The 15,154-nt window shown below is 38.7% G+C and overlaps 2 protein-coding genes across 2 annotated transcripts in view; both read left to right on the top strand.

Moving 5' to 3' along the window:
- LOC115797058 (high affinity immunoglobulin gamma Fc receptor I-like) overlaps positions 1-3,091 on the top strand; it is a 60,374-nt gene extending 57,283 nt beyond the window's left edge. Inside the window, exons 2-4 of the mRNA XM_030753538.1 lie at positions 1,825-2,085; positions 2,430-2,702; positions 2,823-3,091. Coding sequence (XP_030609398.1) covers positions 1,825-2,085; positions 2,430-2,702; positions 2,823-3,091 — 803 coding nt within the window. The remainder of the gene's footprint in view (positions 1-1,824; positions 2,086-2,429; positions 2,703-2,822) is intronic.
- Positions 3,092-3,573: 482 nt separating this feature from the next.
- Positions 3,574-14,383, top strand: LOC115797057 (putative high affinity immunoglobulin gamma Fc receptor IC). The gene is given in 6 exon segments (XM_030753537.1): positions 3,574-3,700; positions 4,753-5,013; positions 5,880-6,176; positions 13,904-14,047; positions 14,170-14,185; positions 14,290-14,383. Coding segments are annotated over 6 exon segments (939 nt in total).
- The last annotated feature ends 771 nt before the right edge of the window (positions 14,384-15,154 follow it).

Below are 15,154 nucleotides of genomic sequence, written 5' to 3'. Positions count from 1 at the left end.
TGGGGAGCAGAACACAGCCAAAGAGACATAAATGATGTGAAAAGAGATGAGGGGAAAACTGAGACCATAAATACAGAGGAATAATTAGGGAACAGGCAACAGGTGAAGGGCACAGATGAAACTAATTACACAGAGAGACAAGGGGAAGCAAAACTAAAAACAAAGCACCTAGGACAAGGGACTGTCAAAGTAAAACAGGAAACAACTAGACCAAGACAGAAATGCAGACTTGACACACTGCACAGGAAATAACACAAAACACATCAGACCAGAGACATGACAGAGGGACAGAACAGCCACTAGAACACAGACATGCAGGGGAGACAGGAACAAAGGCAACTAGGAATCAATGTGTAAATAGCAATAACTAATAAAGAGAGGAACTAAGATGAATAAACAAAACCAAAACAAACTGAGAACATAATTGAAAACTCAGTGAAAACAGAACCTAGACTAAAAAAACTAAACACAAAACACTGGGCACACAACCCAGGACCATGATATTTACATGCAACTTAATTCCTTTGTATTTATTTTGCTTTATTTGAAGATATCTTTGAACAAAATTCAGGGGATATAGGTGTAGTGTCTGAAATGCCTATGTGAAACTGCATTTATGTTGTCTCCTAAACATACAGGAAAATTCCAGCAAGAGGTCTTCTCAGGTTTGGGAGCTCATCTCCTATTTTTATCTGGACCAAAAAAGGAAAGTTGTAAAATTGAGGATTCTCTGACCCCCCCAAGAAAACTGGTCTAAACCAGTCTGTGTGGCAGCATGTGTACCAGATATTAAAGCATATATAAGGTTGAAAGTTTTTTTGTTTGGGGAGTTTGGATCAATTGCCTTTCCTCTCCCAGACGTCTCGAGAGAAGTCTGTTTTGACATTGTCTTTTTTGTAATAAACTTTGTTATTTTATAAAGACCAAGAATTGACCAAGAATTCCTTCAAACACAACATCATGGCATCAAGATCAAGAAACCACACTGGAAAATCAAATTTTACCATTTGAAGAGAGGAAGAAATCTGCAGACTGTCAGACGCAGTTAAGCAAATACAGATAAGAGCAACAACACAGGGATTTCAGTTCTCTGTAGAGAAAACCAAAATGGTGCATTTTACTAGAAAACACAAAGATTGTTTCATCCATCTGTTTGGGGAAAAGGTAGAAAGAGTGGATTCATTACAATTTTTGGACATGCACTTGGATTCAAATCTTCCACGAGTACAGCATGGTAATAAAGTTGAGGAAAAACAGAAAAGATTTTAAATATAATTAGATGTCTGCTGGAAGCGCAATGGAGAGCATTAAAATTTATGTGAAGCTTTAATGAGATCTAGTCTTGATTATGGAGCTGTAGCATATGGGTCAGCAGCAGACGGTCCAGTTGGACAGAATGCAGGTTAATCACTGCTGCGGGGCAATAAGATCCTCATCTGTGGCTGCTGTTGAGTATAGAGAGTATACCAGCTTGTGCCCATCTGAGGCTGGGTTTGTCTGTAAGGTGGAAGTGTTAACCATGACACTATGAAGCCACTAATTTATAAAATATAGATACAAGCTAAAAACTGGACAAAGTACATACTACAACATTTTGCTAAAAACAAAACAAAAAAAATCCTTCAAAGTGAAATGTTTAAAAGTGAAGTTGTTTATATGATATTGTGATTGTGTCTGTATATATGTGCTGATGTTCAGTCAGAAAAACAGTTTATGTTCTTGAATCAGCTGTTTAATTTTTTTTTTGCAGTCTCTCTGCTCTTCAGTGGCAGAAGTTGTCAATTATTTTATTTTTCTCCTAACTGGATATTTTTATGTGAACAGTTCCCATTAAGCCCACTGTGATCCTGCAGCCATCCTGGACTCAGATATTCAGCGGTGAGACAGTCACTGTCAGATGTGAGATTCAGGGAGGAACTCAGTGGATGTATGAATGGAGTCCAGCCAAGTTAAACACACCTCCAACATCCAATGAATACAGAATCAGCAGAGCTGCTGAGTCTGACAGTGGAGGATACAGATGCAGGGGCAGAAGGGACTATTTGTTAACATGGTGGAGTGATACCATCACACTGACTGTATCAGGTAAGTTGGACAAATTTCATCAACATTATCTGTTTTATTTAATCAAAAAAATTATTTTGTTACAACTTTATCTTCATTGTGTCTGTCAGGAACAGTGTTTGGTAGCAAATTGACTGAAAAGCAACTTCATGACACAAAACAAAATCAAATCTTTTAGTGATTAATGAATCTGCTGTAGTTTGTTTTTAAGACAGTCTAGTGTGTCATATATGCAGGAAGTTTTCTTTTTGATGCCAGCAACTAAATTACTCAGTAAATGTTTAAAGTTTGATTATTACTACTAAAATAATCCTTCCTGAAGCAAATTATATTTGAACTTCTTACTTTTATAACCTCTACAGCAGGTAAACCCAGAACCACACTGACAGCACAAAGGTCAAAGGTCATACCAGCAGGGGGCAGCGTGACCCTGATCTGCTCTGTGGAGGGCTCTGCTGGCTGGAAGTTTGACTGGTTCAGACGTGATTCAGTCTCTTCTGAAGCTCAGCTCATGAGAGGAAATGAAGCAAACAGAGATATTAGAGTCTCACAAGGAGGTCTGTACCACTGCAGAGGAGGGAGAGGAGATCCAGCTTTCTTCTCTGAGGACAGTGATACAGTTATGATTAAGGAACAAGGTGAGTGTTAAGTTTTGTTGTGAAATAAAACACACATTGATGATCAAACATCAAAGTAAGACTTGATAACTATGAAGGTTTTTCCTTTGTGTGTGTTTTTTGTGTGTTTGTTGGGAACAGTTTTGTCTGCTGTGACTCTGCATCCCAGCTGGTCTCAGATATTCACTGGTGAGAAAATCAGCCTCAGATGTGAGATTGAAGGAGGTGAAGGAAAGGTGTGGAAATATGAATGGAGAGCACCCAACACAATCAGCCCTCCAACATCCAGAGAATACAGGATCAGCAGAGTTTCAGGGTCCCACAGAGGAGCCTACAGCTGTCGGGGTAGCAGTGACTATCTCTTTACAGAGTGGAGTCATCCCTTCGAACTGAGAGTTTCATGTGAGTAAATCTGTCCCGGTGTCAGTATGAAACAGTTTTTTTACAACTGTTATTCCAGCTGGAATAAAAGACACCATTTAGTGTTACTGTTACTGTGAAAGTACTTTAAATTTAAAGACTGTGCAGAGAGGACAGCACATCTAAAAATGATTTTTCTCTCAGTAAGTGACTAATGAATCAGAGGGAGTCTGTAGTTTTGCAGTCAATCTCTCTGATCTGTTACATGCAGGGTCACTTTTTATCAAAGCTAAATGACTACAAAAATGTTTAGTGACCGATGCTGTAACAGCTTTGTTCCTGAAGCAAGTGACACTAATGTTTTACTTCTGCTCGAAACTCAACAGCAGGTAAACCCAGAGCCACACTGACAGCACTAAGCTCAATCATACCAGCAGGGGGCAGCGTGACCCTGAGCTGCTCTGTGGAGGGCTCTGCTGGCTGGAAGTTTGACTGGTTCAGAAGTGATTCAGTCTTTTATCAGCTTCAACCCATGAGAGGAAATGAAGCAAAGAGAGATATTAGAGTCTCACAAGGAGGTCTGTACCACTGCAGAGGACGGAGAGGAGATCCAGCTTTCTCCTCTGAGGACAGCAATGAAGTCACTGTGGAGGAAACGCGTGAGTTTAGTGTTACATTTCTCCCCAGAGGCAGATCAACTTATGTGATCTGTGCTGATTATTTGTCTGTCAGAAACTTAATGTGGACACATGGGCAAATGGAAGAATCCATTTAATTTTGTTGTGGATTCCCTTTCTTTAAAATTGTGTGATTTGGAGGATGAACTCTCCAAGTTCCCAAATTAAATCTTTCATGTAGTTTTTAAATGTAGAAAGAAACATTTAAGCATTAACCACAAAAAGGACACTGCAGTTCAATACAGTGCTTTTGGTGGCCAATGTTTATTTTGAAGGCAGTTGCTTAATTTCTATTGTACAAGTTGGATGATGGAGCAAGTGTTAGCTTCAGGCTGAACTGTGTTGCACATTTTAGTTCAAATTAACAATAACACAGAGAAAGTTTGCACATTGTTTAAGCAGACATTTAAGAATTAACTCACACAAGATATGCAATACAACAAGTCATACATACATTTGCATTAACACAAGCAGGACAATGAAAATAGGAAATATCCCCCAAACTGTCATTTCTCATTATACAACTTCAACAACTGCAAATGAATTATAGTTCATATTCAGACCTCACATCCCAGTAATCCTGCTGCAGTCTCTCTTCATGGAGGGATCCAAGTAAAAACTGAACTTTTAACAAATCTTTGTTGGGAAAGTTTTCAGATATTTTCTCCTCTTGTTGTTATACTTGCTCATGTCAAACTCAGCTATTAATGTCTTTTTGAGGTTAAAGGAGAATTATTCCAACTCATGAAAAGTGTGTAATTTATGGACTCCAGAGAAAAGAAAATGGATTAAAGTAAATACTGGAACATTTTACTAGATACTTTATTCTGAAGTTGAAATAATTTAAATCAAAGTATATTGTAATGTTGTGATTTTGTCTGTATATGTGTGATGTTCAGTCTGCCAATTTATTATTATTATTATTATTGTTGTTGTTGTTGTTTTTGCAGTCACTCTGCTCTCATTTTATAAATAGCAGAATTTTTATGTTATGTTTCTATTTGTCTCCTAACTGGATATTTTTATGTGAACAGTTCCCATTAAGCCCACTGTGATCCTGCAGCCATCCTGGACTCAGATATTCAGCGGTGAGACAGTCACTGTCAGATGTGAGATTCAGGGAGGAACTCAGTGGACGTATGAATGGATTCCAGCCAAGTTAAACACACCTCCAACATCCAATGAATACAGAATCAGCAGAGCTGCTGAGTCTGACAGTGGAGGATACAGATGCAGGGGCAGAAGGAACTATTTGTTAACATGGTGGAGTGATACCATCAGACTGACTGTATCATGTAAGTTGAATTTAATTCATTTCATCAACATTATCTGTTTTATTTAATTAAGAAAAAAATCATCCATGATAGAACAAAACTATAAGATGAAATGCTTCACAATAAGTTTCAGCTGCTTCATCATATCGACTAAGAAAGATGACCTCTCTGATCCACTGATCGCTCTTCTGAGTTTGAAATGTGAAATAATGTCTTCCTTATGTGGCTGCACATGTGGAGTTTTATAATTTTCAACAATGTATTATGATACATTTAGTTTGTTGTTAGCACGTTTTTTAAAAAAACAAAACAAACAGAACCCTCTGGATGTCGTGCTATATTAGTCTGTTTATTCAGTCATTTGATTTTGTTATAGCCTTTGAATTATTAATAAATTATTAAATGTTTCGTATAATAACTATAAACTAAATACATTGTGCAGATCAGTGATATAGTAGTACTAGTAGTATACAGTTTGTTGTAGATTCAACATCAGAGTTTGGTGATATTGTTATTCACATATTTCCATTCATTTCTTTAAATTGGTCTCTGTAATGTTACGGCTGCTGTGGATGCCCAACATACTTATTGCAGTTCACACCCAGGATTTTATTCTTTTTGGCTCAGCAGCTTCACAAACCTGCTTTCCAGCACACACCAATGTTGCTCAGACTTCCTTGCTGTCAGCTGTAGTTCCTCTCATCCACACACACCTTCTTTCCAGCTACTGTGTGAAATAGGAGAGGAATAATTAGATGATGCCAGCCAGCCTCCTTTGGCACTGCCCCTGAACCCACTGCACCCACTGCACCACCCCTCCCTTGCAGCCGAGTCACCACAGTCTGATTCATTTACTTGTACTGTTCTTGTTCTAAACTGAACTGCAGCTAAACCAAAGGCTGAACTGAGAACTGATAACACAGCTGTTCCAGTAGGGGGCAGAGTGACCCTGACCTGCTCTGTGAACCCATCATCATCATCATCATCATCATCATCATCAGGATGGAAATACTACTGGTACAGAGATGAGAAACACTCTGAACCTCTGACCACACAAGATGCAGTTTTCCTCTCAAATGGACAAATCAGAGTCTCACAGGAAGGACTCTACAGGTGCAGAGGAGGAAGAGGAGACCCAGTTTACTACACAGAGTACAGTCAGTCAGTCAGGATTGAAACAATCGGTGAGTTTACATTTAACACAGTGTTAATTAATTTATGATGTAGGAACATGATGTGTTTACCACCAGATGTCTGGTCTTAAATTAAATATTTTCAGCATTCATGTGTTCTTGTTGTTCTTTCTTGAACATTAACAGTCTCAAACAAAGCTGTTGTGACTCTGCATCCAAACTGGACTGAGATATACAGAGGAGAGACGATCACTGTCAGATGTGAGATCCATGGAGGAGACACTGAGTGGGATTATGAATGGGAAACAAACAGATACACAAAACCTGAAAATCAAAATGAATACAGGATTAGATCTGCTTCATCATCCAACAGTGGAAACTACCGCTGTAAGGGCCGAATGAAAAGTTCACAGCTTAAAACAACAGAGTGGAGTGATTCAGTCACACTGACAGTTTCTGACAGTAAGTAGAGTCAAAGCTCCTTTAACCTGAGAATATAAACAGGCTGTAAAAATGTGTTTCTGTTAGTACATGTTGAGATTAGAGAGATTTTAGATGCTTAGATAGTCTCACTCTTAAAGTTCCTAAAGAAAATCTTTATTGAACAGATGGACCCCGTCCTGTCCTCACTGTGTCTCCATCATGGCTGAGTCCTGGAGCCTCAGTAACTCTGAACTGTGAGGTTGAACATCCGTCTGCAGGATGGAGCTTCTACTGGTATAAAGCTGTTCCTGATCTATCAGAGAAATCCTACAGTTATGAGCTGCTACCTGATGGCAGTGGGACTGCACAGGACTCCTACATCATTGATGGACAGACACACACAGCAGGATATGTGTGTAGAGCTGGAAGAGGAGACCCAGAGTATCACACTGATCACAGTGAACCAAAGTTTGTCTGGTCTGCAGGTCAGTTTTTCTCTCTGTCCTTTCAATAAGCTGATATTATGTCATCATTGTTATTCACAGTGAGATACACTGCATTGAAACTTATGCCCATGATGACCCACAATTAAATGTCTGTGTTCATTCAAGTGCTCCAAAAGAAGAATTTACTCGAATCTTTTTCTTTCTCTCTGTGATCAAGTCAAACTAAATGAACTTGTTTCCTTCTGTTTTCTCTTTTCAGTTAATGTGATAACATGAAAAACAAAACAGCTACCCGCTGTGGTGATCTTGTGGCAAGAGAGCAGCTGAAAGTAGCTTACTTTGTATAAAATATAGTTAAAGGGTTCCAACTGTCCAGGCTAAAAATCTGAGTTTAACCAAAAAATAAATAAATAAAATAAATCAAAAAAACATTGCACTCTGTTGAAATGTTAACCCTGATCTTAGAAATAGAAACAAAAGAAACATCAAAGTGGAAGAATATTTATAACCTGCTTTTTTTAATCCTAACATCTCTGAGCTTTGTCTCCTCCCTGCATGTTTCCAGATGTTCATTCAGCAGCGTCTCTCACAGTGAGTCCTGACAGAGTGCAACACTTCACCTCTGACTCTGTCTCACTGACCTGTGAGGGAAACTCTGCTGAGTGGAGAGTGAAGACGTTCACTGAGGACGACCGACTGAACTCTGACTGTTGGAGAATGAATGGATCCACATGTAAAATCAGTTACATGTTAAAGTCAGATACTGCAGTGTACTGGTGTGAGTCTGGATCAGGAGAGTTCAGCAGTGCAGTCAACATCACTGTACAGGGTAAATTTTTTTCTTTTATTTTAATCATCACATTATGAATACTCTCCTCTATGTTATGTAATCATCTGTGGCAAACAATATTTTTAATTTCATGCTTTTTTTAAGTTGGCTTAAGTATGCAGCATAATGCTCTTTCTGTTCATAAAACAATTTATCTCAAATTTGCACAGTGTCCACAGTAAATGAGTTTTTTACATTTACTTTTTAGCAATAAACTCTTAACACTGCCATGTTGAAAAATGCAGTGGTAGCAAGGATATTGCTATGTGTGGGTTTTCCTCAGCACAGAGATTTCAGAGCAGCAAATAGCAGTGGTGTGAAAAAGTGTTTGCCCCCTGCCTCATTTCCTGTTTTTTTGCATGTTTGTCACACTTAAGTGTTTCGGAACATCAAACCAATTTAAACAATAGTCAAGGACAACACAAGTAAACACAAAATGCAAGTTGTAAATGAAGGTGTTTATTAGTAAAGGTGAAAAAAAATCCAAACCATCATGGCCCTGTGTGAAAAAGTGATTGCCCCCCTTGTTAAAACATACTATAACTGTGGTTTTTCACACCTGAGTTCAATTTCCCTAGCCACACCTAGGCCTGATTATTGCCACACCTGTTCCCAATCAAGACATCACTTAAATAGGAGCTGCCAGACACAGTAAGGTCCACCAGAAGATCCTTGAAAGCTACACATCATGCCGAGATCCAAAGAAATTCAGGAGCAATTGAGAAAGAAAGTAATTGAGATCTATCAGTCTGGAAAGGGTTATAAAGCCATTTCCAAAGCTTTGGGAATCCAGCGAACCACAGTGAGAGCCATTATCCACAAATGGCGAAGACATGGAACAGTGGTGAACCTTCCCAGGAGTGGCCGGCCGCCCAAAATTACCCCAAGGGCGCAGCGACGACTCATCCAAGAGGTCACAAAAGACCCCACAACAACGTCCAAATAACTGCAGGCCTCACTTGCCTCAGTTAAGGTCAGCGTTCATGCCTCCACCATCAGAAAAAGACTGAGCAAAAATGGCCTGCATGGCAGAGTTCCAAGAAGAAAACCACTGCTGAGCAAAAGGAACATTAAAGCTCGTCTCAATTTTTCCAAAACGCATCTTGATGATCCCCAAGACTTTTGGGACAACATTCTGTGGACCGATGAGACAAAAGTGGAACTCTTTGGAAGGTGTGTGTCCCATTACATCTGGCGTAAAAGGAACACTGCATTTCAGAAAAAGAACATTATACCAACAGTAAAATATGGTGGTGGTAGTGTGATGGTCTGGGGCTGTTTTGCTGCGTCAGGACCTGGAAGACTGGCTGTGATAAATGGAACTATGAATTCTGCTGTCTACCAAGAGATCCTGAGGGAGAATGTCAGACCATCTGTTCGTGTTCTCAAGCTTAAACGTACTTGGGTTCTGCAGCAGGACAATGATCCTAAACACACCAGCAAGTCCACCACTGAATGGCTGAAGAAAAACAAAATGAAGACTTTGGAGTGGCCTAGCCAAAGTCCTGACCTGAATCCTATTGAGATGTTGTGGTATGACCTTAAAAAGGCCGTTCATGCTCGAAAACCCTCTAATGTAACTGAATTGGGACAATTCTGCAAAGATGAGTGGGCCAAAATTCCTCCAGAACGCTGTAAAAGCCTCATTGCAAGTTATCGCAGACGCTTGGTTGCAGTTGTTGCTGCTAAGGGTGGCCCAACCAGTTATTAGGTTTAGGGGGCAATCACTTTTTCACACAGGGCCATGATGGTTTGGATTTTTTTTCACCTTTACTAATAAACACCTTCATTTACAACTTGCATTTTGTGTTTACTTGTGTTGTCCTTGACTATTGTTTAAATTGGTTTGATGTTCCGAAAGACTTAAGTGTGACAAACATGCAAAAAAACAGGAAATGAGGCAGGGGGCAAACACTTTTTCACACCACTGTAGTCTTAATTTCAGTTGCACTGTATGTGTCATGTACAGCTGTGGCAGGCAGGTTGAGGACCCCAGTGCAGGACTCATAACAGGACTGAACTTTAAACATCAGCTTTATTTAGCTGGGAACACTCAGGGCAGAACTGGTTGAAGCCAGTCGGACAAAGTACAAAACTCACTTTAAACTTGAAGTAACAGAACAGAACAGACTAACAGAACACACAACGGGCAGGATGCCAACAACGAGGATGCAATGAGAAACCAAGGGAAAAGCAGACAATATATACACAAACACACACACACGTAATCAAGGATATAGGACACACCAGGGAAAACAGCTGAAAAGAATCTCACGCAAACAAGACAGAGGAAGCAGATGAGACTGAAGTTAACGTAAAACAGGGAATGACTAAATACTGAGACAGGACTAAAAACTAAGACACTTGAACCAGACAGACAAAACCAGACAGAAACATCAGGGAGTCACACACACAGTGGGAACACAGGGAGACAGGAACTAAATACAAAAACCATCAGACAGAACAGAACTCAAATAACTAAGAATCAAAACAGATTCTGAATGTTCAAACAAAACTTAAAACACTGGGTCCTTTATCTAGGACCATGACAGTATGCACACATCTCTACAAATGAATACATGCTCTGTGCAGAGTGCACTTGAACCAGTAACTCAGGTTAGTGTGTTTCTTAGGTTTGCTGTACAGCCTCATGTGGCTGCACAAACAGAAGAAGCTGATCAGCAAATGTGCCTGTCCACTCTTCCTGACACTGCTGTCTGAACTACTCTATAACCACACCTCACTACTACAGGAGTGAATATAAAATGAATATGACAATCTAATTTAGTGAGGACTAAATGGCCAGCATGTAGTACTTCAAAAAGGAAGAATTGACAAAAAAAAAAGTTCAGGTCTTGACCAAGCTGAAACTTCTTGGCTAATCTTTTTTCTTTTTTTTTTTTTTTGTGGTACATTGATGGATACAAATTGCGCTGAATGTGTACTCATTTTTTCTACAGCTAACAAGGCATATCTCTGCTTCTCATCTGTAGCTGCAACTAAACATCACAGCAACGCCATCACAGTCCCAGAGAAAGTTTCCACTGTCACAAACAGAAGTCACATACAGTAAAGTCTTGTGCCACCCCTCATCTCATTATATTTTGCTCCAAGGAGTCAGATTTGTTTTTGCAGTTTTTTTGAAGTGTCTTGAGCAACAGTTCTCCAGGCTCTTTGAAGATCTTCTTCTTTTGGCATTGGCTGCTTTTTCACTCATTTTCAGTCAAGTCTTTGTACCTGCTCATTTTCAGAGAAATTATTTCTTTTCTTTTTTTTTTCTTTGGTTAAGCCACTTATTACTGACCTAAAACTCATTCAAGCATAAAAAGGCACCCAACTCAAGGGATCAACCAGTGTTGTGTCTGCACATAACTAATTTTAAACTGTATCTTTAGGTACTTTGGTATTAGCAGCTTATCACAAAAAATACATCATTTATTCACATTTCTTTAGTTGAATCTATGAAAAATAAGACAATAAAACTGTAGTTTTATGCCTGTCATAAAACTGATCAAGTGGAGGAAAAAAGAAGTAGCGGGCCTTAATACTGTCTACAGCAGATGAGCAGTATCTGAAAGTCATGTCCTCAAGAAATAGGAAAAAATCCAGCAAAAATCTAGGACACAGGCCCTAGGATGCATCTGGATCTTCAGTTGATCCATCTACTGTTCACTGAAGCCTCATCAGAAGTGGTCTCAGTGGAAATGCGGCTGTCAAGAAGCCATTTTTAAGGAAGGGAAACAGAGAGAAAAGGCTGAGGTATGCCACATTAAACAAGAACTGGACTGAAAATAAGTGACAACAGCTCTGATGGACTGATAAATCAAAATTTGAAATTTTTGGTTCAGATTATTGTCAAGATGTACAGAGGAGATCAGGAGAGAGATACAACCGGGAGTGTCTCCAGCCGTCTGTAAAACACAGTGGAAGCTCTGTCATGGGTTGCATTTCAACCAGTGGTGTTGGAGATATTGACAAAATTGATGGAATTACGAATGAAAGGCAGGCAACATCCAACTAATGGCAATGGTAATTCTATTTATATAGCACATTTTATTACACATAAACTCAATGTGCTTAACATAGAAGAAAACAGAATAATGGCGTATGTAAGGCTACAATACCTTAAGAAAATGAAAACAACACAGTAAAACTTTACAAAGGAATATAATCCAAATTAACATACACACACACAGTTATTAACTGTAAGCCTGTGGAAATAAAAAGGTTTTGAGCCTATTTTTGAATGTAGACACCATTGTAACTGACCTCAGGTCAGCCTGTTCCAAAGAACAGGACCACATTAACTGAAAGCACCCTGAGAACAAGTAGATCTAATTCTGGGAACAGTTACATGTAAAAGATCCTCACCTGATGATCCAAGAGGTCTAGCCTGGAGAACTATTCCTGAAGACTACTTCAAGAAATTAGAAGAAAGCTGCCTCAGAAGTGAAAGCTCTTCTGAGGCCTTTATTCTTCAGCCTGTGCTGAAGAATAAAGGTGGTCATATCAAATACTGACTTTCAAGCTACAAACACTGTTTTTGCCTCATATACTGTAATTCCATGTATGTTTTAACATGTTTCAATAAATTGCTGCACATATTTCTCAGCAAAATAGAAAAAAAATGTGGGGTGGCTCAAGACTTTTGCACAGCAATGTATTTCTCCTTATTTGTTCATAATGTAATGAGGATTTGAATTAGTGAAAGGTTTGAATTTAAGTTTTTGTATCACTGATCAGTTCAAAACAAGAACTGTTTGTTCACCCCTATGATGATGTCCGGTTGGTTAGCCATCACATGTTTGTCTGTCAGTCCCACAGAAACTTAGCTCTGTTGTTCTCAGCCACCCTCAGGGGCTTCTTCAATGTCTGCAAGTTACCTTCTGGTAGTTAATCCCCTCAGTTCTGACTACTTTTCATGTCTTTGTTACCATTCGTCTACACTTTTCCAGTCCGAATGACATTTCAATATCATTACTGTTCATTCTGGTGGTGTGGATCAGTAAAGCCATATATCCTCCACACTTCGCATACAGCTTGATGTCATCCATGTAGAGGAGGGGGCTGATGAGGCTGTTTTTATATATATATATATACATATATATATATATATGTATATATATCATATATATCATTTGTTATTCTATTCTAGCTTTTTCTAAAAGTCTGCAGCAGCTGATCTGACTGAAACAATATGTTTGATTGTTTCACAGATGATCCTGATGGTCCTATTGTGGTGAGTCCTGTTCATCCTGTGACTGAAGGAGCTTCTGTTAGTCTGAGCTGCAGTTTGAGGACACAAAAAATACTTTCCAATGTGTTTTTCTACCACAATGACAAACTTATTCAAAATGATACCCGAGAGGAGCTGAAGATCTCTGCAGTGTCAAAGTCTGATGAAGGTTTCTACAAGTGTGAATACTCAGGAAGAGAGTCACCACAGAGCTGGATGTTAGTTAAAGGTGAGCAGGATCAAAGATTTGATGAATATTTGTAAATGATTTTGATGACTGTGTCATGGAACAGCTGTATGGCAGGCAGGAAGAGGACCCCAATGCAGGATACACCTGATGGAGGTAAAATATAAACTCTGCTATATTGGCGAGTGCAGAACAGAAGGTAGGGCTGGACAGAACCAGCTGCAAATTCAGGATAACAAAAAATAACTTGAATTCCAAAGGGCAAAAACAGGATTCACACAGCAGGAGAATCATAAGACAACGCTATGATAACAGGCAGAGAAAACACAGGACTTAAATACACAGGAGGGCTAATGAGGGAGGTGAAAACAGGTTGGAACAAAGATGACACTAATAACACTGACGAGACAAGGGGTAACCAAACTGAACATAATACACAAGGACCAGACGCCTATCAAAATAAAACAGGAAGTAAGAGGAGGGAACAAAGACGCAGAATATTGGGACAACACAGGGAACTAGAAATAACCAACTAAACCTCACAACCAAAAGAAACCCTGAACAGAACAGACAAAATAAGGCAAAACAAAACACACAGGGTCAAAAGGACCCTGGACCATGACAGACTGAAAAGGAAAATATCCAATATATTTAAAGTTTATTAATAATTAATTGTTGTTTGTTATACCTTGTCAGGAGCTGACAGCTCTTCATCTCCGGTGTGGGTGATTTTTGGACTTGTTTGTGGAGTCTCTCTCATTCTTCTCCTGCTCTTCTTGTATCGCCGTAGAAAGATCAAGGGTGAGACTACAAACTCTTTAATTACTGAAATACACAGACTCATTGTGATATTGTGACAAAAAAAAAGTAGCAGTGAAGCAAATCACATTAACAGAACAATTCTTTTTTTTTTTTTTTAACAGATTCAAGCTTCATCAGGTTGGTTTATTTTTCATTCTTTATTGTATTAAATTCACTTTTTTTTTTTTTTTTTTTAAATCTTACAATCCATTTATCTATTAAGCTGTGTGTGTTTACGTTAGGCCATACAGTCAGGAGTCCACCACAGATCATGGAGTCAACCAGAATGAAACTCATGAACACAACGCTCTTCATCCTGGTCAGTTTTTTAAGTGAATATTTGATTTTTCATTAAGTCTCCATCAGTCCTAACATTTCTTAGGTTCACTCTCTGGTCAGCTGTCTTTTAAAAGAATATTATTTAAAAGTCCACGAGACTGGAACTATTTCCTAAAAATTATTCAGTTGGTCAACTGACTGAAAGCTCAGAATTACACCAGATTTTACACATTTTACATGGTGGTATCTTTTACTGCTTCTGTTGTTGTTCTGCATCATATCAACTCATGCTGTGACATCATTACGGCCCCAAGGTACAAACATATTTTAAAGTCATGGTTTGACTCATAGATTCCTTAGTAAACTCTGAAGATGGTTTAAGATTGTCTGCCTTTGCATTTATCTTTAAAAATGTAACATTTATTTGGTGTAACAGCATTAAAATAATTATTCTGAGCTTTACTTTTTTTTTTTTTTTTTTTTTTTAGATAATGCTAACCTCTATGAATTAGTCACATATGTGGAAGACACTGGAAATGGTACAGTATACCTTTTGAATCGCACACAGCACTTAGAAATGAATCAGCAGTTTGTTTTCAGGAGGCTGACTCCATGTGGCATGCTTACAATCCTGTGACTACAAATATGTACATTTCAGAGATAGATGAATCCCGAGAGGTCACATACTCTCATATTATGCTTAAACACTTTGGACAAAAGAGTGAGTATGGAAAATATATTCATGTAGACGAAAATACAAAAATGCAAATAGTTTTAAAAAATTCGTTGTTTCTTTGTGGAATCATTTGATCATCTAACCAGGGAAGC

Source organism: Archocentrus centrarchus, chromosome 18 (genome assembly GCF_007364275.1).
Source record: "Archocentrus centrarchus isolate MPI-CPG fArcCen1 chromosome 18, fArcCen1, whole genome shotgun sequence".
NCBI classification, from domain to species: Eukaryota; Metazoa; Chordata; class Actinopteri; order Cichliformes; family Cichlidae; genus Archocentrus; species Archocentrus centrarchus.
This window is presented reverse-complemented; position numbering and strand designations above follow the sequence as displayed.